At 43.2% G+C, this 25148-nt stretch overlaps 1 protein-coding gene across 2 annotated transcripts in view; it reads right to left on the bottom strand.

Annotated features, from left to right (window-relative positions):
* LOC109311090 (myosin heavy chain, skeletal muscle, adult-like) overlaps positions 1-21155 on the bottom strand; it is a 37161-nt gene extending 16006 nt beyond the window's left edge. The window contains exons 1-21 of one of the 2 annotated variants that reach the window (XM_019536530.1): positions 21108-21155; positions 19124-19361; positions 18892-19035; positions 18651-18807; positions 12889-12916; positions 12677-12788; positions 12501-12593; positions 11551-11614; positions 11360-11458; positions 11140-11243; positions 10414-10552; positions 9965-10083; positions 9706-9855; positions 8650-8820; positions 7221-7527; positions 6697-6767; positions 6013-6100; positions 5810-5927; positions 4520-4643; positions 4298-4434; positions 3941-4196 (exon numbers count right to left, since the gene is read on the bottom strand). In XM_019536530.1, coding sequence (XP_019392075.1) covers positions 3941-4196; positions 4298-4434; positions 4520-4643; positions 5810-5927; positions 6013-6100; positions 6697-6767; positions 7221-7527; positions 8650-8820; positions 9706-9855; positions 9965-10083; positions 10414-10552; positions 11140-11243; positions 11360-11458; positions 11551-11614; positions 12501-12593; positions 12677-12788; positions 12889-12916; positions 18651-18807; positions 18892-19035; positions 19124-19327 — 2685 coding nt within the window. In that variant the 5' untranslated portion in view covers positions 19328-19361; positions 21108-21155. Of the gene's footprint in view, positions 1-3940; positions 4197-4297; positions 4435-4519; positions 4644-5809; positions 5928-6012; positions 6101-6696; positions 6768-7220; positions 7528-8649; positions 8826-9705; positions 9856-9964; positions 10084-10413; positions 10553-11139; positions 11244-11359; positions 11459-11550; positions 11615-12500; positions 12594-12676; positions 12789-12888; positions 12917-18650; positions 18808-18891; positions 19036-19123; positions 19362-21107 lie in introns of both variants that reach the window. The other variant, XM_019536531.1, reaches the window with a different exon arrangement.
* Between the last annotated feature and the right edge of the window lie 3993 nt (positions 21156-25148).

The following is a 25148-nucleotide window of genomic DNA, read 5'->3' as shown; positions in this document are numbered from 1 at the left end:
ATTAGGAAGAACTACTTCACTGTAAGGGTGGCCAGAGCCTGGAATAGGCTTCCCAGAGAGGTGGTGCTCTCACCTTCCCTGGAAATCTTCAAGAGGAGACTGGATAGGCACTTGGCTGGGGTCTTATGACCCCTTCCACCCCCAGTGTCATTCCTGCCCATGGCGGCGGGTCGGACTCAATGATCGGTCTAGGTCCCTTCTGACTCATGATTCTATGATTCTATGATACGCCATTAGCCTTCTTTGCAACAAGAGCACATTGTTGGCTCATTCAGTTTATGCCCACTGTAATCCCCAGTTGTTTTCTGCTTAGCCAGTCAGTCCCTGGCCTATACCAGTGCATGGGGTTGTTCTATCCTAAGCTCAGGACTTTCCACTTCTCCTTGAACCTCAACAGATTTCTTTTGGACCAGTTCTCCAATTTGTTGAGGTCTCTCTGAATCCTAGCCCTACTTTCCAGTGTATTTACTACTCCCCGTGGCTTGGTGTCATCTGCAAACTTGCTGAGGGTGTACTCTATGCCATCGTCCAGGTCACTGATGAAAACATGGAACAAAACTGAGCCCATGACCAACTGCTGGAGCACTCCACTTGATACCAGCTGCCAACTAGACATTGAGCCATTGGCTCCTACCCTCTGAACCCGGTGATCCCCGACCAGTTTTCTGTCCACTTTATAGTCCATTCATCCAACCTGTACTGTCTGTGAAGATGCACTTCCCTGTCTTCTTCAGGTGGATCCACCTTTTCCTAACAATCCTTCTTCCTGGAACAAAATACAGTCATTGAAGAAGCCAAAGCCCTGCTGGCAACAGCATCTGTGCAGACACGCACTGATCTGCAGGATGCATTTGTTCCTGCCCAGGCCCTTCCTGTAGACTGGGGATGATTGAGACAAACACCACCTGAGCCCCTGTGCCCTTTGTCCTTGCACCCAGAGCCCTGCATCACTTATGAACTGCTCAGGACCTCTCCTGGCAGCATCATTCATGCCTACCCGGATGACCAGCATGGGGTAATAGTCTCAGTAATCCTTCCATGACATCTCAGATCCAGGCTCAGGGCAAGCAGCAGACCTCCCAACACTACAGGTCAGGCCAGCAGATGGATGCCTCCATTCCCCTCAAAAGGCAGTCTCCAAACACTACCACCTGTCACTTCTTGGTGGAAGTGGTCTCGATCCTTTCCTCCTTGGCAAGGCCTGACCTGTCCTCCTCCACCGATGGAGCTAGCTCCTCCTCTATTGCTAGAGCTCCATATCTTTTCTCCAGGCAAACTGCTGCAGGTTGAGATGAAAGCTTCTGCTTCCTGCCAGAGGCTACGAGATTCCAACTTCCACCTTTCTGGGAGTCCATGTCCTCTCCTTTCTCTAGTGCTGTCCCTGGCAGTCCTTTCTCCACAGTCCTAGAGGTGTCCTTCAGCATCAAATCAATGAAGTCCTCAGGGTGGAGGATGCTTCAGAGCCTTTCCACCTCCTCCTCATGCTCCCTTGCTTGCTCTCTGAGGGATACCGTGAGGAGGTATCACTCACATTGCAGGCACTCCTTCACCTGGATGTCACTGGAAGGAACCTGAAGGCTGCAGCCTCCACAGCTGAAGTTTCCAAACAAACCAGGACCTGGTTGGAAGCCTTGACAGTGAGCAGCCCTGCCTGGACAGACACCTCACAGGTGCAATCACAGGCAGTGCAAATGGCTCTGGCATTGCAGTGTCCTCCAGGCATTTCTCTGGGTCTCTTAATCCACCACCTCTGTTTTGCTGCCCTTCTTCCAAGCAGACCTTCCTCAGCAAACTCACCTATAAGCTGACCTCTTTACTGCTCCTTTGTCCTGAAAGGTTCCATTTTCTGAAGGCTCCCCTTCAAAGAGGGGAGTGGCAAACTGACTTGCAAACTGGCCTGCAAACTGCTTGCCCTATTTGATGCCCCTATTCACTCACTCCCTGGCAGTTGTGACTACCTAGGGGTCCAACTTGAACATAATTGCCCTCACTTAGACTCTTTTGTACCTGGTATCTAGAGTAATGTCCTGAGAAGATGGCATTTTGGATTTAAATCCCTTTGAGGTTGAGAACCGGGGTCTCTCACTTTCTGGATATTTGCTCTAAATACAGCTCAACCATCACATATTGTGAATCATCTATTTTCAGAAACTCATGCATATATATCAAAAATTAAAATTGTTATTGTCAATTGCCTGTGTGTGAAGATGCCTAATGGTTATCATAAAAGTGGTGGGAATTCAGGCTGTCTCTTAGAAACTCCAAGCTTTCTGAGTGTGAGAATTGCTCCACATTCTAGTATAGAGCACCTAGAAGCATAAACCTACAACTGTCTCACAAACCTCTGAGGTGCATCTACTTGTGCAATTGAAGCAAAACAATCAACTCTGGAGTTCACTGCCATTTGAACATGCACCTAGAAATGCAGCACACTGAGCCAGGGCAGAGCAGAGCAAAGCAGCTCTGGCTGGCAGGGAGCCCAGGGGACTGCTCTCCCCGGCTCAATGTGCTGCAAAGGAACTGACTAGGTCATGAGGGTGCTTCAGTGCAGGGGCTCTGCTCTGAAACACCCTCATGCCCCAGCCATCCCAGGCTGCATTTACATGTGTGCTCTAGAGTTTTTTATTCTGCATCAGGACAGTACTTGTAAAAAATCTTGCTACAGAGTAAATTAGTTTACTCCAGCCTAATAGTGGTGCATGTATAGAAACCAAAACATATACTGTGCAGCTAATTAGTCTACTGAGCAGTAAGCTTTAAGGTTGTGTGAAGTGGGCTGTATTTGATTTGGATTCAGCCCAATTCAGGGGAGAGTGATTCAATTTGTTGATTCGGATCATTGTCCTGATTCAATTCAGCCGAATCCGAATCAGAAGATTCGATGTTGATTCAGAGAATCAGCGATCCAGCCATGGACACAGCTTTAAATGTTTTTTCTACATACCTTGAGGTGCCAGGCACAGCTCGTGAATGCTGAGACGGTGGGGCGGATGGGGCATCCCATGGGAGCACGGGGGGGTCCCCAGCATGCCTAGCAGCAGACCCAGAAGTGGACCAGAAGCACTTGCAGTCCACTTCCAGGTCTGCCACCAAGCATGCAGGGGACCCACCCCCACCCCCACACTCCTGTGGAATGCTCCACCTGCCCCACCATTTCAGTATTCACAAGCCTCCTGGTACCTTGAGGTATGTAGAAAAAACATTTAAAGCTGTGTCTACGTCCAAATCATTAAATCTCTTTGCATCAATTCAGAGGGTTCTGATTTGATTTGGAGAGATTAAAGGGTCTCTTGATTTGATTTGGATTTGGAGATTCAGCTGCTGAATCGGGCCGCATCGCTGCTGAATCAAATCAGCAATCGAAGCTTTGCACAGCCCTAGTAAGCTTCTTGTGAAGATGTGCCCCTGAGGCTCTACTTACCACTACAAGGATGCTAGACACCTAACAAGGTTATTTGAATCTCCCTGCTGGAACAGGTGTTCCAAAATTACACAGATAATGCCTAAGGTTAGGTGCATACTGAGACACTATGAATCCTGGCCCAGATGGATGAAAATGTAGATTAGAGGAACAAATGTTGTACTCTTCAAAGGGAAGTGTTTGCTTTCCTTTTATGTGGATTAATTCATTTTAAAGGGTTCAAATATATTAGGTTCCACTCCACTATCATCCATCCAGGGGTGTCATCATATATATAATTATTTAAATGATCATCATCATTTAAACATATATATTAGCTGCAAGGCATGTGAGTGGTCCAACTGTACTTGTTTAAATATGAACACGTTATCTGCACTCTTTTATAATGTGACCTGCAACATTTTCTTAGAACAAATTAATTTGTAGTTTGTGAGTCTCTTCTTGGTGATGTACATTTGCATCTTTCAGGCTTAGATTCCACTCTATAAAACAAGGTTAAAATATTCTAGCAATACTCACAGCCTGCACTTGGAGCTGCAAGTCATTTTTCTCTTGCATCAAGGACACCATTTTTTCCTCTAGTTCCTTCCTTTTTGCCTCAGATTTAGCAAGCTCTTCCTTCATTTTCTCAAACTCTTCCTTCATGGTAGCCATCTCCTTCTCAGACTCAGCACTCTTCAGCAAGGGTTTGATTTTGAAGTACAGCTTCATCCAGGGCCAGTGCTTAACATTCATGAATGCACGAATATTGTATTGAATACAGAAGACAGACTCCCTGAAATGTAATTAGTATACATATTAAGTACTGTGCATGTTATGCATATAATCAAAGCAGGCCAAGCACAGTATATTTAATTTAAGAAAACAAATTCCTACCTTCTTTCCACCATTTTCTGGTATTCAACTCTCATCAGGAAGCCTCGACATCTGGCTTGTGTGCGTGTGATAAGCTCTGCCAGCTTGTCATCTCGCATCTCCTCTAGAAGACCCAGCAGTCCAGCTTTGAAAAACACCTAAAGAAATGGAATGCTTCAGAATGTCACTCTAAATCTGTATGAAACATGGACAGACCATATTTGAACAAAACCATCCTTGTACCTTGGTGTGTCCAAATTTATACTGGGTGTGGTCAATATCAATGGATCCAAGGAGTTTCTCAGAAGCTTTCTTGCTATCGATGAACTGTCCTTCTGGGATAGCACTTGCATTTAAAACCCGGTATCTGGGGTGGAAACAGAATATGAAGAAGTAATGCTGTTGAAGATATAATCAAAGATTATAGTCTTTAAAACCTTATATCTATCAGAAAAAACAAAAATGAGATTGTCTTAATCACCAAACCACCATTGCTACTGAGGCTGTATTTCTTGCAGATTATGACTGCTTCCAACATGCTGTTACAGAACATCAACATATATAGCAGTTTATGACCCCAGAACAGCAGATCAAGGTCTGACTGGATCTGTCCTCATGCCATGAGATGGTCAGGTTAAGTTAAAGAATCAAGGAATCTGAAGTCATAGAAAAGTAGGGCTGGAAGGGATCTTCAGAGGTGATCATCCCATAAAATTACCTGCCTGACCTATTACTAAACCTACAATCAACCTTTTTACACAAGTACAAGGCATAGCACACTAACTTGCCACAGATAAAATAGAGGGGCAATGGGAGTCAATATCCTGCTGCTACAAGGATTGTTAACATGTGCTTGAGTGAGCCCAGGAAGAGGGCCAAGCCCCCCACTACAGAAAAAGGCAAAAAACCTCATAGTGGCCACATCTACATGAGATGCTGACTGTGCAGTAGCCCATTACTACTGCACAGCAGCTTCATGTGGCACGAAGCATGACACAAGGCTACTGCGCAGTAGTAATGAGTTACTGTGTAGTCAGTGTCAACTAAAAGCTATTCTGTGATGCTACTGCGCAGTAACTCATTACTACACAGTCATTTAGTACTTGTGTCTAAGTACTAAATGACTGCACAGTAACAATTGCACAATCAGCATCTCAGGTAGATACAGCCATCCTGTACCAATCTTACCATGAGGTAAAATTACTTCTTGATCCCAAATGTGGTGATTGGTCTGTCCCAGAGCAGAAGGACATGACTCTGTAGTCAGGGACATCTGCATTTTAGTCCCAGCAGGAGCACTGGCAAACCCCAGTCAATATCCTCAGCCTTCAGGACAGTTTGAGGAACTTTGTATCAATGATATACCTTACTATAACACACTCTGTGCAGACAGGACCTTGTGAAATGATAAGCTCATTGCTAACTAAGAATTATTTTAATTTAGCATTTACAAGAGATTATGTGCTAAATACTGTAGAAAACACAAGGAGCAAAATGTGATCATAATGAGGCAATGAAGAAGAACAATCTGACCTTTGCTTAAAGTCTCCATAAATGATTCTGCTGGGGAAGCCTTTCCTGCAAATTCTGATCCCTTCCAGCACGCCGTTACACCGCAGCTGGTGCAGCACCAGCTCATGTTCCATGGCACCTTAACAAAACACAGCAAAAATCAGTATAGCTGGGAAGGGTATGGCTGCTTCACACTAATGTCTCTTTGTAGTGAAGCTCCTTACCGGGAGTTTTTGTTTCATTGGGAATGATACATCGTACAAAATGAGGATGAGTGCTTCTCAGATTGGACATCAGCTTGTTTAAATTCTCCTGTGATGCCACAAAAGAAAATGTATTGTTAGCTTCCTACAATTTTATGAGTGGCACTATAAAGTGCCAAATAACTGCACTGCAATCAACCATCTATCCAATCAAATGTGTATTTCTCCAAGCTGCTTCTGCTTTTTCCCTTCTCTGAAATTTGCACAATGAATTCTTGCTCTTTTTTGATCAAGCAATCTTTTGCTATTTGTGAAAATATGAAAATGACTTTTCTAAGTTTCCTTACATTTTAACAAATTACTTCAAATTGAAATAACCAGATATGGGCAGAGGTATGTTTTAACCACTTCAAAAGGGGAAGAGGGTTGCCCCTGGAGAGTATGCCTCATCTCTTACCATGTAACTGTTATTTCTGCATACTCCTTTAGCAATTGTGTTGGTTTTTTGTTTTCTGTTTTATACAATATTATATTTTGGGAGGGGAAAAAAGGACATACTTTATAATCAAGGACATGGAGCTTAAATGGAATTCTAGACCAAGAATTTCAAAGGATTTTTGTCACAAGTTAGACAATTAGAAACTACATTTTGAAGACCTGAATTTTTTCTCCTTATCTTCAAGGAAAAAAAGAAAAATACCATACCCTAAAAAGAGCAGAAACAGTCTGGAAAGAAGAACCCTTCTTCTTGCTGCCCTTCTTGCCAGCACCACCCTCTGAACAATATAAAATAAAGATATGATTAACATTTGAGGAAATGTATTTGTCTTTTTAAAGGAAATGGAGACAAAAAAGAGAACAAGATCAAATGTCTTGAAGTTGAAGCTAGGAGAGTTCAAATGGGAAATAAGATGCAACCCCGCATCAAAACTCAGAGTTACTTCAAGTTAAGACACATTTATAAGGATATGCTCTAATTCAGCTACACTTCAAGGAGTCCAATTATGATTCCTTATGTAGTAAGAAGGAGAATAATTTTGCACACTGCAGGAATTGCTGCATTCAGCCCAATAGCCTACGTTAATAGCAACCAAGTCCCTTCTGGCCTTAAGATCTGTGCATCTAAGAAGACATACATAGTGCATTTTAAAACTTAACTTTTTTTCTTAGTTTTACTAGAAGCACCTGCTGTGAATCAATCAAAATACTGGTTGTACAGAAATTACTACCTTCTGGTCCACCATATGTAGCAAAGAGCAGAGCCAGTGTTTTCAGTGATGCTTTCTGGTACAGCCCAATGACAGTTTCATTCAGGGGGTCCTTGTTCTTGTCAAGCCAGCCAGTGATGTTGTAGTCCACTGTGCCTGCGTAGTGCACCAGGGAGAAGTGGGCCTCAGCCTTTCCTTTGGCAGGCTTCGGTTTCTGGAAGTTGTTGGACTTGCCCAGATGCTGATCGTAGAGCTTGTTCTTGAAGGAAGTGTCAGTTGCCTTGGGGAACATGCACTCTTCTTCCAGGATGGAGAAAATGCCCATGGGCTGAAAGAAACAGCAGCATACAAATGAAATCAGTTACAAATTGGCCTTCTAGGCAATGTGACCATTTCTTGGAGGCTAAGAAACAAATCAGAAGATGTTGTCTAAGTGCATAACTTTGTAAAAAGTGTGACTAATCAAACTGATATTCACATATGTTAGCTCTCTTGATTGTAACATAATGACTCATGGAAATTCACTCTTCTGTCAAAACACCCTTCAGAGATTAAATAATGCAAAAACTTTGTCATGTTTACAAAATGTCCTTACCCAAAATAGTTCACAACATGTGGCAATACTGAGTTAGAAGGGTCTTTTAACTGAACAGCATGCTTGCAACTAATATCCTAAATTCTATGCACATTACATAAAATTTTACTGCTTTGCTGTTGCCACACTCAAAAGATATCTATGTGAGGAATAATGTATCAAGCCATAGTGTGTGTTCACCACAAATACATGAAGAAAGAAAACTTTGTTTCTTTTGCAGATTCTGTATGTTTCCTTTGGAAACAGAAATCTTTCAGAGCTTCTGAAGATAGTCTTGCTATAAAGTTGTCTATGCTAACATTTCTCAACCTGTGGGCCTCAATCCAAAAGTGGGTTGCAAGAATATAAGAAAGGGTCACAAACAAACTGTAAACATGTATCAGAAAACTTTAAAAATGGATTCTCCTCTAAAGGAGAAAAATGAAGGAAATCCTGGCTCTTCCTTTGCAGGCTGTCAGCGTTCCAGTCTCCAACAGGCTGTTTGGGGCCCTCCCTGCCCCCCACATACCTGCCCTGTCCCACACCCCCACCCACTGCTCCACACAGTGGGGGGGCCTGGAGCCTGGGGATGGAGGGCACTGGGTAGGGATTGGCCACTGATGTTTACAAATGGATCCTGGTACAAAAAAGGCTGAGAACCACTGGTCTACACTATCTTTCCAGAATTGTTGATTGAAGTTGTGTGACCTCCTTAATGCCTCTAGCTCAAAAAATTAATTAAGGATCAAAATATTTTAAATAACTTAATCTGAACATTTATACCTGTACATGAAAGACTCCTTTTAAAATTCATGATGGCTCCCCAGCAGCTAATGAATTCTTGAACATAAGTGGCACTTGAACAGAAAAAAATACCTTCTCAATGAGCTCAATGCAGGCAGCCAAGTCCATCCCAAAGTCAATGAATGTCCATTCAATTCCTTCCTTCTTGTACTCTTCCTGCTCCAGCACAAACATGTGATGGTTGAAAAACTGTTGCAGTTTCTCATTGGTGAAGTTGATGCACAGCTGTTCAAAGCTGTTGAACTGCACAAAACCAAACACAAATATTCCCATTTTTAAGATGCAGCAGCAGTGTGAGTGTCTGTGCTGTCCACACTCAATTCTACAAGGGCCTCCTACTCTAAACATATTGAGGTCTGTTGCCAGGCCCTATGTGCAATGCTCTCTGGGAAACTTGTGCTTTCATACTAAAGAAAGAAGAGAATGCAAAGACACAGTTCATGAGATTCTCATTATTTTTTAAATCAATATTAAGTTAAAGTCTAGTATTTATTATACTACTTTAAGGCAATTTCTGGAAAAAGATTTCATTAACCTGAGCTCCCAGACAGAGTGGGTGTTACACAACTCTCTTTTCCTTGAGTATTTTACCATGCTAATGAATGAATTTCTGTGTGTTCAGAGCAAGGCCTTGGATGTTTGTGTGCCCTCACACATGCTGCTGCCCCAGAACTTCTACATTTCCACGAGAGCTTAACTAAAGGATATATGTATCCTCTTTTGCCCGGTGTTCACCCATCTGACCCTCTCACCATGCTTATATGCACTCTTATCTTCGCCCACAAGTGAATTTCTGGGCACCTGGCTCGGGCCTGCGTATGCTTCAATCCCCGGGCCTGCCTTTGTGTTTCCAAATGTTGTGATCCTTGCACACTCCAGAATGCTTCTAAATCTTATTTTGCCAGATGCAAAGACTTAAATCATCCTAACTTGAACCTACTAACAAGCTTGCAGAATGAAAAACTGCAAGTGACATTTCTATCTGTGTGCCATAAATCTGTTTTTAAAAGTAAAGCCTTTCAAGGGTCATGCTTTGTGTTTAGGGGAGATATAGTCACCTGGTTAGAAAAAACAGGTATTTCTAGAAAATGTAACAAAAAAAGATGTTATCATATCCCTGCCCCTTACATCAAAGATCTCAAAGCCAGCAATGTCCAGTACACCAATGAAGTATTGTCTTGACTGTTTAGTATCCAGCTGCTGGTTGATACGAACAACCATCCACAAGAACATCTTCTCGTATACAGCTTTTCCCAGAGCACCAACTGAATTGTACACCTAGCCAATGGAAAAAAGACTGGAGTTATCATACAAAGAAGAAGAGGAAATCCTGACAACTTTGGTGTCAAGTTAAAGTATTAATTCTAAATTTCCAGTTGCTTGTTACCTGTTGCACAGTTTGACCTTTGGTCACAAACTCATTTCCAACCTTGACTCGGGGGTAACAAAGGGCTTTAAGCAGGTCAGCCGAGTTCAGACCCATCAGATAGGCAGCCTTGTCAGCAACTAAATACACCCAGAGAAAAGTATCAATTGCTGTACCATAAATAGAAGAATGTGCTGAATGGGAAATCGTTGGTAAATGGTACTGCATTGGTAAATGCATTGGTAAATGGTCTGCTCTGTTACTAGAGTTTATAGAGGAATTGGTGGTGGCACTAAAGCCATGAAATTCAAAATAAAGGTTTTTTGAAATTCAGTGAAAGTAAACCACTTAAGTGACATTTGTACCTTGGAAAATCTACACTCAAGAATGGCATTTTGTCACATTTCAGCTTCTATGTCTTAAATAAATGCTTGTATTATTGAAACTTCAGTTGCAAATTCTGTTAATACCTTCTGTGCCATCCGGCTCTGCTTGCTCCTCACGCTGCTTCTGTTTGAATTTCAGGTTCCCATAGTGCATGACTGCCCCTGTCAGCTTGTAAATGGCTGTTTTTTCATCAGAATTGAAACCCAGGATATCAATGGCACTCTGGCAACAGAATCAATAAAATAAAGATTCAATCTATTAAAGCTAACACTCCACATAATAATTTCATAGATTTCATAGACATTAGGGCTGGAAGGGACCTCGGAAGATCATTGAGTCCAGCCCCCCACCCAAAAGGCAGGAAGTCAGCTGGGGTCATAGGATCCCAGCAAGATAAGCATCCAATTTGCTCTTGAAGGTGTTCAATGTAGATGCTTAAACCACCTCCAGTGGCAGGCTATTCCAGACCTTGGGGGCTCAGACAGTAAAGAAATTCTTTCTTATGTCCAGCCTGAAACGGTCTCGCAGTAGTTTATGACCATTTGACCTCGTCATCCCTTGGGGCGCTCTGGTGAACAAACGTTCCCCCAAATCCTGGTGTTCACCCCTGATAAACTTATAGGTGGCCATCAGATCACCCCTGAGCCTGCACTTTTCCAGGCTAAAGAGCCCCATGGCTCTCAGCCTGTCATCGTAAGGTCTATTTTCCTGACCTCTGATCATGCACGTGGCTCTTCTCTGGACTTTCTCAAGTTTCCCCACATCCTTGTTGAATTGTGGAGCCCAAATAATTGCCACATGTTACTTACATCTGTGGCCATCAGCTCCTCCTGGTCATCAATGCTGGCAACAGTGATCTCCCCTTGACTCACAAAGGGATAGTCATATGGGTTCGTGGTAATCAGAAGCATCTCTGAAAGCAAGAATGGGACACATATGGGCTTAGTTTAACTGGCCAAGCAATAAAGTTCATCAGTAGTTGTTGCCCAGTTATCATCTTTTGTGAAAAATGTTAGTGATACCTCTTACCAATGAGCTCTGGCTTCTTGTTGGATGTGATCTGATAAAATATGTGGTAGCTTCTTTCTGACTTGAGCTGGAAAGTAACTCTGGACTTCTCCAGCAGATCTGGTAAGGCCCATAAAATGCAATTAGCCACAAGAAAATAGAACAAGAAAAGAAAAGAAGGAAATTTTGATATATCCAGGAGGATCTCTTACATGTTTCAATGTCAGCAGAAGCCAATTTCCCTGTGGTGCCAAAATGGATTCTGATGAATTTACCCTTTAAAATGGGGAAGAAGAACATTTCAGTGAAATAAGTTTTAGACAGACTGCAAGAATGGAGCCCTGGCACTACTGAAGTTAAAGGTAATTTTTCCCTTCACTTCAGAGGGGTCAGGATTTCACCTTAGATATATTCTATTAGCATGCATTGGAAAGGGAAGAGGGACTTGGTGGTGGGGGTCTGCTACAGACCACTACATCAAGAAGAAGAGCTGGACTTGGAATTCTTCAGGAAGCTCTCAGAGACTGTACAGTCTAGGGACATGGTTGTCATGAGGGACCTAAACTATCCTACCATCTGCTGGGAGTAGCACTCAGCCAAATCCAACCATTCATGCAGGTTCTTAACCTGCGTACAGGATTTTCACCTAACATCGGAGGTATACGGTCCCACTAGGGGGGATGCCTTACTGGACTTGGTGTTGGGCACAGGGAATGACCTGGTAGGGGAACTGCAGATTCATGGTCACCTTGGGGACAGTGACCGTCAATCAATCAAATTCACCAAATGAAACACTGTCCCTTCAAAATGGCAAAACGGAAGTTGAAATGGAAAGGTGCTGTTTCGCAAAGTCCTAATGAATGACTCTGCTGAAAGAACCTATATAATATGAGAGGACTCTATCAGATATTCAAGGAAATAGATATTTACTTGAAGAGTACAGAAAATGGCTAGGGAAATACAAAAGGAAATGTATGTATTTGTTTCACATAAATTTTGTTATTTATATGTATGTTTCATTCATTATTTGTAGTTAAGTAAAGGCATTGTTAAAAATCCCTAGTAGTATGAATATAAATTGTCTCACCATTCCATTTTAGTAACAGAAGCAAGAAACTTCTGTTTATCTGTAATTAGAAACATATCTGACAGTTCAACTTACAAAACGCGAGGAGTTGTCATTCCTCACAGTCTTGGCATTACCAAAGGCCTCCAGTAGCGGATTGGCACTGATGATTTGGTCTTCCAGAGTCCCCTATAAAGTAATAATTATTATTAAATTATACCTTTAAAACCAAGTTACAGAACACAATATTTAAATTTTCTCTAGAAACTCACATGCATTTTGCCGGTCTGCTCTTCCTTCTTCTTCTCTCCACTAGCTGCAATTGTTGCAAAGTACTGGATGACACGCTTTGTGTTCACAGTCTTTCCCGCACCAGATTCTCCACTGTCAAACAAAACAGAGAAGTAGAGAATATATAATCAGCTAGTTTATCCTGATGCACATGCCCAAACAAAAATTAACCAAAGTGGGGAAGTATACATACGTGATCAAGATTGACTGATTCTCACGGTCTGTGAAAAAGACAAAGTCAACAAAAATTAATGAGTAACATGAAAAAGACTGAAATGCAGTTGAAGTCAATATGAGCCCGATAAATTTTTTTCTGAAATATTCTTGACAAAAATTAGATTTTTTCAATGATTTTTTCTTTATGTTCTTGTGTTCATTTTCCTTTAGCTAATCTGTATCTTCCAAACTTGCAGGCGTCTTTAAAAGTTACAGAATGAAAAAGAAAACAATAACTGTGGAAAGAAAAATATCAAATCTCTCAACACCATTCATTCTTCTGCATTCAGTGGCAAAAGGAATAAAAAGAGGACAGAAGAGAAACAAACAAAACCAAGTTTATAAAAAATAATTCCATTTCGGACAAAGTTATTTTGAGTTTTCTCATGGAATGGTTCTACCTAGTAGGGCTGTAAGAAGCTTCAGTCCCTGATTCAATTTGGTGGAGATTTGGCCCAATTCGGTGGCCAAATCTCCAAATCTGAATTGAATCAGAGGACCCTTTAATCTCTTCAAATTGAATCAGAACCCTCTGAATCAATTCAGAGAGATTTGGAAAGATTCGGACACAGAGACAGCTTTAATTGTTTTTTCTACATGCATCTAGGTAGCAGGGGCTTATGAATGTGGCGATGCTGGGGTGCATGGAGTGTCCCACAGGAGTGCAGGGGGCTCCCCAGTGCGCTCAGCAGCAGACCCAGAGGTGGACCATAAGCACTTCTGATCCACTTTCAGGTCTTCCAGGAAGTGCACCCCCCCTACCCCCCTCAGTTGGTGACTGGTGCCTCCTGGGTCTGGGGGATGGGCACCCAGGGTCCTCCTGCAGCCGATTGCTGAGCCACAGTCATGGGGAGGGGGGCCTGCATGCTCCCCAGCAGACCCAGAAGCAGTTTGGAAGTACTTCTGGTCTACTTCTGGGTTTGCCACTGAGCACGTGGAGGTCCCCCCCGCACTCCTGTGGGACGCTTCATCTGCCCCAGCATCACAGCTTTCACAAGCCATGCTGGTACCTCAATGTATGTAGAAAAAACTTTTAAAGCTGTGTCTATGTCTAAACATCTGATTCTCTGAATCAGCATTGAATCTTCAGATTCGGCTGAATTGAATCAGGGACAGCGATCCAAATCAATGAATTGAATCACTGTCCTTGATTTGGGCCAAATCCGAATCGATTAGGGCCCACTTCGCACACCCCTACTACCTAGTTAGGTTGGTCATTTTTTATTATATAGCTTTCTTAGTAATAATTAGCAGAGTTAAGGTCACACAAATTGATAGAATCACCACAGGAAACACGGACTTCAGATCTTTTTACAAAAAAAATTTCTTTCAATTTTCTTTCCATTTTTTCCTTAAAAATTCAATTTTACACAAACCTCATCAAGTGAAATGGTTTAGATCAAATTTTGGATCAGTTTCAGGTTCAAGTACAGAGTATGTAGATCTGCTGTTGATGTGAGGAGGTTTCAGAATACAGTAAAATCCCTGTTATCTGGGATTTTACTAACCTGCACACTCTAGTAACTGGAATTTTTGGCCAGCTGGCCAGATGCTGTGGGGTGCAGGGAGGAGTGGGGGGGGGGAAGCTCTCATGCAGCTACTGTTGCCACCACCCACCACACCACACTGTTTTGTTGCTGCTCTGCACGTGGCTGCCACCACCCCTTCCCCACCCCCCCATTCCATGTATGGCCACTGCCAGCCCCCCCACCCCCGCTCTGCATCCAAGTGGAAACCCTGTGCTCTCAGGTAACCAGTATTTTTATGTTATCGGCACCTCCCCCATGCCACATATCATGGATTTTACTGTACTGAGATCCCTGCAGCAGATTCTTCCTCCATTTGAGGCAGTCCTGGGTGACAGTCTCTCATGAGTTGACATTGTTGTTGCATATTTTTAAGTTGGCCTTGAGGATGTCCCTGAAGCACTTGCTCTGTCCTCCCTGTAACAGGGGCTCAGACAGGAGCCCCATTACTAGGTTTTGCCATGGGAGTGGGTAGCCATAGAGGGCATTGTGCACTAGTGGAGGGAATCAACCACCGGTGAGAGGGGTTAGAGTATAACCAGTATAACCACCATGGCCAGTATAAATCAGGTGGCGAGTGAACACACATTTGCCTCCAGGCACTGGAGGAAGCATCATGAGAGAGAGTGGGAGAGAAGGAAGAAGAGAAAGGAAAGAAGCCTGACTGGCAATCCTGGAGAACCCAGGACAGCAGGTCCTGAGAAGACTGTGCCAACTGGTAAGAAGATGGGAAACCTGGAGAAGAAGCAGAGCTCTGGGGATTTGCCGCGATGAGGAGAGCCCTGAAGCAGAGGGCTCCAGGGCAATGTGTAGCCAGCAGAGGCTTCAGAAAGATCTTCCAAAACACTTCTCGGCTGACACTACTTTTCTATATAAGCTAATGCTGATTACACTTATCTGGGAAGTGGGCAGTCTGAATTGAAGGTCTGCTTAAGAATCAAACCTATGGTTCATACCAGAGTGTCTGACACTATGCAGAGTGGAGAGTGCCACTCTACATTCTTCCTGCTAAAGTTGGGCCACAGTGCAGAAAGTCATTCAGGAATTATGTTGCAAACGAATGCAACAGGGAGTATGACTCTCTTGCCTAGTGTTTGAAGTATTCTGCTAACAAGATTATTTTTTGGTTTCATCCAATAGCTATTTCACAGGAAATGCATAAATGCTTATAGATGCAAGGAAGAGAACCCAGGTCTCTCTTGAAAGTGGATACTCCACTCTCAAGGTGAAAGGGTCAGGCTTTCTCTTGTACTCAGTCCACTCCCTTCACACATCTTGCATTTCTTTCTGCACAGTGGCACATCAATTCTGTTCCAATAGTTTGCACAGATTTTCAGGAACTACACTGCTTTAAGCAATAATTATTTTGAAGTTGCTTCTGCTGCCATAGGAGCTGACTGTTGAGTGGGTAGGAAGAAAGAAAGATAAGAATTCCTGTGACAGCTGGTGGAAGAGAGCAGGGGTCCATTAATGTCAGGGAGAAGAGTTGAAGGGAAGTGTGTTGCCCCATGCTCTCTCTGACTGCACTTCAGTGAGACCTTGCTATAAATTCAGCAGTCTCTATAACCTGCAGATGTGTCTACTGTTGGATAACAAAAACCATGAGCTTTTGGAAAAAATAAAAGGATAGCTTTTTGTTATTTTTACCAAGCGCCTTCATATTTTAGCTAATTTCAGTCTATAGGCATTACACAAGCCATTTAACTAGATGTGTATATATCACATTTGTCTTTAACAATCAAAACATGTGGGAGGTCATTCTCAGTAATCACCACAAGCTTTGGAACAGCCTCTCACTTCAGGACTACCAGAGCCAGAGCCTGGACATTTTCTGGAACTGCTGCAAGACCTTCCTATTTAGACAGGCATTTAGCAAGACAGGCTATGCTGGGATATTGTTTAAGAAGCCTTTGTTTTCATACTTATTTCCATTTGCTTTTATATGTTGTTTCTGTCCCTTTTTGTGAGCTGCCTTTGTTAGGAAGGGTGACATACACATCTAATAAATAAATAGATAAACTGTGCATCTTAAAATAAATTTAATTTTGTACTGCACCTTTCTAGACTCCCATTTTCACGTTTTCCATATAATTCAATATTGTTCTAAACATAGTAAAACATATATGACTCTATGATTTATTTTAAAGTTAGCTCTATGTTGGTCCCCACTGCACAGTTAATACTGTACAGTCACGTAGTACTTGTTTTAACAAATACTAAATGACTTTGTAGTACCCACCAGTACTGCGAAGTCCTGGTAGCACACAGGTGATTTCCAACCCTACTGTGAAGTAGCAATGAGGTACTGCACATTAACTCATTGCTACTGCACAGTAGTGGCAGCATCATGATTAGTGTCTGCTGAAGCTATGTCACTGTAACAATGAGCTACATTGCCATAGCTCACTGCTTACGGTGACATAGTGTCTCATGTAGATGTGCCCACTGAGTTTTCTTGGAATAAAATAAGGAATATGGTTACGACATTTTATTTGACAATGGGAATATATATTATTTTTACTTTTGCAAAACTCAAAATTTATTAAGGGGTAATTTTAAAAATAAAAGACTGAGAACAGGTGAATGTGGCACCACAAACTGCACATGTGGAACATTAAAACGTGCCCCCCACAGCAAATTTATAATGCAGGGGCAAAATTTGCTACCAGGATTTTCTAATAGCAAAAAAAAGCACCAGGAAAAAACACAGAACAGAACATGCTACAATAGTGTGTGCCTGAACAAACAGAGGCTTGGTCCTCTAGTGAGATTCTCTAGATGCCAGCCAGAGCATCTCTACACTCCATTTGTATCCCGGCTGCTCCAGCACACAGGGAGCTGAGGGGGCTGGGCAAGGGCAGTTTGTCAACAGCAGGCCATTTTGTGCCACAACACAGCACAAGTGTGGGGTTGGGCGCTGAGGCATAAAGTAGCAGCACAAATTTGTGTCACTACTATTTGTGCTGCTGCAAGCTCATGCCCCTGTTCATCTGGATGCAGCCATTATTTCCACTGTGCCCTCTCCCTTCAGCTAAGTGCCCTGAACACTAATCTGGAGTCAGCCTCCTTTGCATTTGCAATCCTTCTGCCCCTCTGAAGCTTTCATTTATTTCAGTACAGTGGACTAGATTCAACAGGACTGCTGAGAAATGCCCCCTTCCCACCAGTTTAGTCTCTCATCCAGTGCTAAAGCACCTTCCTAGAGAGTAGGGGATATGGGCTTACATTTCTTCTGAAACAGGCTTAGAAACGTGAAGCTCAATAAGCAGGACAAATCTTAAAATAGGAAACCAGCTGAGGGACAAGAAAAGGGCAAGGCAGGTGTTGCCAAACCCCTTCAGCTTTCAAGGAGTGTTGTGAGCTCACGAACTCACAGTCTCTGGCCCAAGACACCCCATTGGCACAGTTGTGGAGCCCAGGAGATGTGGAACCCACCACCATTCATACTCCGTCCATCCCTTCTCCCCTCGCCCCCCTGCAATACTGCATTCAGCAGCAGGAGGGAAAAAAGAATGAGTGGCTGAGGTGTAAAGGTGACAGCCCATTCATACGGCCTTAACAGGTTGCATTCAGTCCGTGGGCCATAGACTGAGTACCACTGACCTAGAGCTATGGTCTCCCAGTTCCTGGCAGAGTGTTTTAACTTTCAAGATTACTATGCAAAATTTAAGAAGCAATACCACACTTGCTTTTCTTCCTCTTACCACTTCTTAAAAACAAAGGGGTTACAAATGCATTTTTGAAGGATCCAATGCTGTTAATGGGCATTACACAATCTCTGAATTCTATTCAAACTCATTTTTAGATTGCACAGGAGCTGGGACAGGAGGTAGACATCTAGTTGTTAAGATGCAGGGCTTCCATGCTTGTCCAGATGACGAGAGAAACCTGAAGGTTTTAGTGTATTTGTGAAATTAATATAGGTGCCTGATGGATTCTGCAGCCACTGGAACAGGGGTATTATGAGCTGCTTTTAGTTATTTTGGTGACTAAATTCCATCATTTTAAGCATGTCATGGACCATCCTGAGTCTCATCCTAAGCGTATTTTATACTAGCAATGATAATAGCTGTGAAGAACACAAAGCTCATAGTGATGTGTACACAACTGCACATGAAATGTTTTTGAAAAAATAGGAACCACATTTTCAGGAAGGGACTGTGTGAGTCCCCTTAAGAAATTGTTGTTTGTTTAAAGAGCTTGAACTACTCACCAGTTAACATGGCCTGATAGGCATTGTCAGAGATGGAGAAGATGTGGGGAGGGGCCTCTTGACGCTTTTTCCCCCTGTATGCCAAGACCACCTCTGGGTTGTACACTGGCAGCCACTTGTAGGGATTGATAGTGACGCAGAAAAGACCTGAGTAGGTCTGCAAAACAGAGATAATCTGACTGGCTTCCACACAGCTTAATGTAATTGCACCCACCCTTGGAAAATTTCAGTCTATACTTACATAGATCATCCAGGCTGCATAACGCTCTTTGAGGTTATACAGTACAGCAGGTTCATGGAGATGGGTCATCATAGCCATGTCCTCAATTTTATCAAATTTAGGAGGGTTCATTGAGAAGACTTGATCATCTTTAACAGTCACAGTCTGCCAAGGAAACAAGAAACCAGCTTATGTCAGCCAAGAACACAGAGAAGGGTCACATTGGAATTCTTTACTCCTTATTTTTACTCACCTCTCCCTTTTCAGTCTTGACTGTGACCTTCCCTCCTTCTCTGCTCTGGACGCTGCCTTTCACAAAGGATTCCTTAGCATGCACCACAAAGACAGCTGACTTGGCATCGAAAGGCCTATTCTGGGCCTCAATTCTCTCCTTTTCCGATTTTCGGAGGTAGGGAGCAGCCACTCCAAATGCTGCCATCTCAGCATCTGAAGACATGGTGATGGTTTATTCAGGTCAGGGCAGCAGTGACCTCTAATAGAGAGAAAAGAAGATATATTGATAATTATTCAATATTCTGTACCACATGGCTGCAGCCTCTTACATTTTCTTCCCTTGAGATGTTTTAGTCTGTGAGTCCCTTTTTCAAAGGTGTCTACTGAAAATCAGTTCAACTTTGGGGCCTACTTGCGTACATCACTTTTGATAATAGCGATAAAAGTCACTTAGGCCTTAAAATACTGAGCACAGCAACTCATAAATACCTTTTAAAAATCCAGGCTTTGGGCACTTTTGAACATTTTTCTTTATATAATTACAGTGAAAGGGTGCAAGGTTGGCGGGGCAATGTTATTCTTTATAGCCTTTTATTAAGAAGATTTGTACAGAACTGTTGTGACATTATGGAGAAAATCAAATGTGCTATCCTTAGGTCAATTTAGTAAGATTTTCTAAAAGTAAAATCATTAAAGTTATAGTATACATGCTTGCTAAGTCACAATGATGCCCAGAGGCCTAGTGTGAATTATTAAATTGTTTGAATTGCTAAGTAGGAATACAAAATAGAAGTCATGGTTAATGCAGCTTTTAAATATATTATCGCAGTACCTTGTATACTTGTAATAGACTATAATCCATCCAGTGCAGTGCCAAGGATGCACAGACCCAGGGGGCACCGCCCCCCATGCTTGCCTGGGAGTGCATCTAGAGGTGGGACCCGCCCTCCCCGCATCCCTGCACAGTCCCAGACAAGCCACTTACAGCTCTGCCTTGCTCCCTGCCACAGCTGGGCAGCACCTGTTGGTGCCCCTTCGCTTCAGCCCCAAGGGCAGTCGCCCCACTCACCTTTCCCCCCACCTTGCTATGGCACTGAATTCATCAGAGGCATAACTAGCAATTTTAGCAACTTAGTGATGGGTGAAGGAAAGAGGAATAGCAAATACCAAGCACTATAATGCTGGAAGAGGTGGCAAGTGTTGGTTTTCTTTTCTAAATCAGTGTCCTGTTTGATGACCCACCCATCCCACCCTACTTACACCTCACTTGTCATTCATAACAAGAACTAAGGACAAGGGTTTAAACATGGGGCCAGGTTTTAAATAATATAATTTTGACTTCTAAACCAAAATTAGGTTCTTAAAAAATAAATATATATTTCTCACTGCTAAAGGTTCATGATCTTAGAAAGTGAGGCCATTTTATAAGGCAAACTATGCATGTAGATGCCTAAATTGCCTAAATTTGAGCAATATGAGTATTCCCTACTGCATTCACCTAGTAAATATATTTTTTTTAATGTGGGAAGTATGGATAGTTAAGTGGACATGCTAACAAAAATCATAACAAGGTTTTACTGTATTACCCTTTACAAAATGGCTCGTACGTCGCAATCAAAACTGTTTTTTCAATAACAGCTAACATAGATGTTAATAACAAATTCTAGAGAAAGTAATATAATAATGTGTATGTCCCATAGATAAAGGTTAAAATTGTTCAGTAGTCTCTCATATGGCAGGATCCAACCAGTTTCAGCACTATCATATCAAAAACTAACCTCCAGTTAGTAGCATCAGTGATCAGTAGCTTCAAGACAAGGCACTGAGACCATGCCTCCTATCTGCAAGCAAAGCCCAAGCACAATATACAATCTTTGGACCAGTGGGAATAAAGATTAGGGAATATAATTAATTCAACTGTCAATCTGCCAGTTCAGCTGTTTCACAGTCCCACACTAGAGATTCTCTTACTTTCCATGGAATTAAGTAAATCAGGGTCTTACCTGGTGTGATATGAGATGGATGGTGAGCAGCCTGGAAGCTGGTCAATACTGTAAAATAGAAATGGCAATTCCCTCCTTATTGCTGCACAAAACTCCGTAATTAATTATGGATTTAAAATATACAGATTTCTTAAAAATGCCTTCCTTCCTTAAAAACCAGATTTAAAATCCCAGCTGACATAGACAATTACTCATGGAAATGAATGCTAAAGGTAGCAGGAATGCAGCAGGATGTTTGGAATGCCATGGGACCTGCCCCTCTTTGCAAGCTCCAGTACCCCTGTACACTTACCTAGGAGCTTTCTATGGAAACAGGGCAGATTTCTCACAGGGCCCCTCTTATAGGCTTTACACTGCACATGCTTGAGATGCCTCCTCTTTCTTCGGTCAAAGCATTTTGGCTAGCCTTTCTTTGGCTAAGCATTGTTTGGCAAACTGAACTAAAGGCATAATTGTCATTTGACATGACTAGATATAATTAGAAATTTTTGATGTCCTACCGACTATGTGAATAAATCTACTATAAATAATTTGACAAGGGTATTAAGGAGGGAATCTGGACTAGTCAGGGCACTTAAAGAACTCAGACCCAAGACTTACAGATTTGTGACTGTCTTATCTACTGACTCACTGTGAGTGCATCTACATGAGATGTTTACTGCACGTTAGACAAATTAGTTGTGCATTAAACATCTTGGTGTCTACATGTGCATCCCTATTAGGCAGGAGTAAACTAATTTTAAAAACGCAGCAGCACATGTATAGATGCTGCCTGGTCTGTCTGGGGCATGAGGGTGCTTCAATGTGGGGGGCTGCCTGATAGCTAGCCTAGCACTGAAGCACCTTTGTTCCCCACTCAGCTCCTACACAGCAGGTTGAGTTGGGGGAAGCAGCCCTGGGGCAAGCAGGCTAACCACCCAGGTTTCCTGCTAGCCAGAGCTGCTCCACCCCAACTCAGTCTGCTGCAATCCTGGGCACACATGCAGACACACACCTGGTAGCAACACACTCATTCACGATAAGCTCTGGAGTATATTGCTGCCCGTTAATAGGCATATGTAGATGTGCCCTGTATGACCTAAGGTAGATCACTTGATATCTCTGTGCCTTAATTCTTCCAGCTATAAAATGGAAAGATTAATATTTGTCTATTTCATCGGATGCCACACAGTTTATTTAGAAATGCATTAAGAGAATTAAGAGAATAAAAGGTACTATAAACATGCATATTATTACTACTAAAAGCCAGTTGGAAACTGTACATTTAAAGACCTATTACTGGGGGACAGCCCAAGAGCTGGGCTGTTCATAGAATCATAACCAGTTAGGGTTGGAAGAGACCTCAGGTTATCTAGTCCAACCCCTACTCAAAGTAAGGCCATCCCCAACTAGATCATCCAAGCTGAGGCTTTGTCTAGACAAATCTTAAAAACCTCCAAAGATGGAGAGTCCGCAACCTGCTCCAATGAGAAAATTCTTCTTCATATCTAACCTAAACTTCCCTTGCTGCAACTTGAGATTGTCGCTCCTCTTCTGTCATCTGCCACCACTGAGAACAGTCTAGCTCCATCCTCCTTTGAACCCCACTTCAGGTAGTTGAAGGCTGTTATTAAATCTCCTCTCCAACTTCTCTTCTGTAGACTAAACAAGCCCAGTTGCCTCAGTCTTTCCTCATAAGTTATGTCCACCAGCCCCCTCATCATGTTTGTTGCCCTCCTCTGGAGTCTCTCCAATTTGTCCATATCCATTCTGTAGTGGGGTCCCAAAACTGGACACAGTACTCCAGATGTAGCCTCACCAGTGCTGAATAGAGGGAAAGAATCACTTTCTTTGACCTGCTGGCAACCCTCCTACCAATGCAGCCCACTATGCCATTAGCCTTCTTGGTAACAAGGGCACACTACTCCCCACAGCTTGGTGTCACCTATTGGTGGCATGAAACCAGAAGTAGGCCCAGTCCTAAAGCCATCTTGTCTTAAAAGTCTTAGCTCAAGTCTTGAAATGTTTCAGAGTAAAGGGGGTAAGGTGAATGAGGTTTAATGACATGCAGTGATCAACTGCAACAGTACCATGGTATGGACTCCTAGGGGGTTGCACCTGCTATTCTATTGAGGAGCTGTACTTGTTCCCCTCCCCATTCATCCAGTCTTTTGGGAGAAGGGACTTCATGTTTCTTTATTGTACACTATGCAGATTAAGTACATGCTCAGTAAATCCCTTCTGGTGTTAAGAATTAAAGTTTTTAATCCAGGTGTTGGATCACCACATGCTATCATGGGATCCCTTTTCTTCCTTCCTTCCATTTTGAACTCACCAGACAAAGCTTGCTTAGAGCTGCGTGGGGCAATCCTGAGCGTAAGACTCCCCGGCTTCCTATCTCTTTTCTTTTCTGACTCCTACCTGTCTAAAGGTCTCTAGCTTCTGTTTATCTCACTTTCTGATTCTTTTCTTGCATTTTTGCAGCACTTTTTCTCCTTTTTCTCTCCTCTTTGTCCCCCCCCCCCCCGGTACTTCCAGTTTCTTTGTCTGCAAGTTGCTTCTTTACAGACTTCTTTCTTACTGTCTCTTTTCCTTTCTTTCTTTTCTGGTTGCTTGTTGTAGGGAGTTATCTTTTCCAATAGCTTGCGTTCTGAGGAGTGCTCTTAATTACTCCTTCTTCCCCCACTTTGTTTTCCTTTTTTTTTGCTGTTTCAACCCCCTTTCCCACCACCAGTTTTTTTTTCCTCCACCCATTTCCCACTCCCATCTAGAGTTTTGTGGCCGCATTCCCAGACACTTATCTTTTTACTTAGTATAAACTTTTTTGTTTTCTTTTTCTCAGTTATAGCTTGAAATTAACCCTGTCCTAGCAGGAATGGCTGCTCCTACACCCAGCAGCTGGCATGAAGGTGCCTCTCAGAAGCTCCCCATTATCCATGACTTGAGGGTTCACACCCCTCCCTACATCGGGGTCAAGGTCTGTATAGATGCCCTTGCTAGTCTCCTGGGACAGTGTAACATACATTACACAGGTCGTGTTAATGTGATCCCAATGATTTACCTGAGCGACTCCACCCTAGTTAACAGGGTGTGCACAGAGGGCCTGGACATTGTGGGCCTGCATTATTTTGTCACGCCTTTAGACACTCCAGCAGTGAGGGTGGTGATTTCCACTGTGCCCCCACATGTCACCGATCAGGAGCTGGCCAAGGAACTCGAGCCCATGGGGTTCTTACAAATCCCTTTCGCTGACTGACAATAGCGAGTCAGACCCCCAAACTGAGGCATGTCCTGTCTTTTCAAAGGCAGGTTTTCATGCTTCTCAGGGAGAGCCCACAGTCTCTCCTTCAGTTCTTGTGCCTCATGTTCAACAGGTGGAGGTTTGTGATCTATTTTTCCTTTGGGGAGACCATGTGTTTTCAGTGTGGTAGCTCTTCCCACCTAGCAGCCCAGTGCCTGCAGGGGAGATCAGCCATAACATCAGCAACTACAGTAGCACCGACGGATGGCACATCCACTTCTGGGACACAGGGCCCACCCAGTGAGGCCAGGAGCTTTTTCCCAACCTCCTTCTACCTCTGTTCCATCTGAGGGGGTTGGAGTCTCTGGTGTGAGAGTACCATTCAGCAGAGAGGCTGGGACTAGGCCCCAACCCTCCACCCCACCCATTCCACCTACAGTGCCCACCTCCACCAGTACAGAGACATCACTAGGTGGAGAGGCTGATGCCTCCACTTCCCCCCTGCCTGCCCTGACCACCTCGATTGAGGTGGCTGGGGTGGTCAGCGTTGGTGGCACCAAAGCCCAGCCAGATGATGGGGCTCAGGTCTCCTCCCAGTTGCCTTCCACTGCAGCCTTGTCTGAGGTGGATGGCCCTGCAGAGGCAGGCCAGAAGCGGTCTGGCCCATCCTCTATGAAGGGTGTGCCACCTACCACAAATTTCATAGATTTCATAGACATCTGGGCTGGAAGGGACCTCGAGAGATCATCGAGTCCAGCCCCCTGCCCAAAGGGCAGGAAGTCAGCTGGGGTCATAGGATCCCAGCAAGATAAGCATCCAAT

Source organism: Crocodylus porosus, unplaced genomic scaffold (genome assembly GCF_001723895.1).
Source record: "Crocodylus porosus isolate Cpor-Errol unplaced genomic scaffold, CroPor_comp1, whole genome shotgun sequence".
Lineage (NCBI taxonomy): Eukaryota > Metazoa > Chordata > Crocodylia > Crocodylidae > Crocodylus > Crocodylus porosus.
The sequence above is the reverse complement of the archived record's forward strand: the minus strand, read 5'-3'. Positions and strand labels throughout refer to the sequence as shown.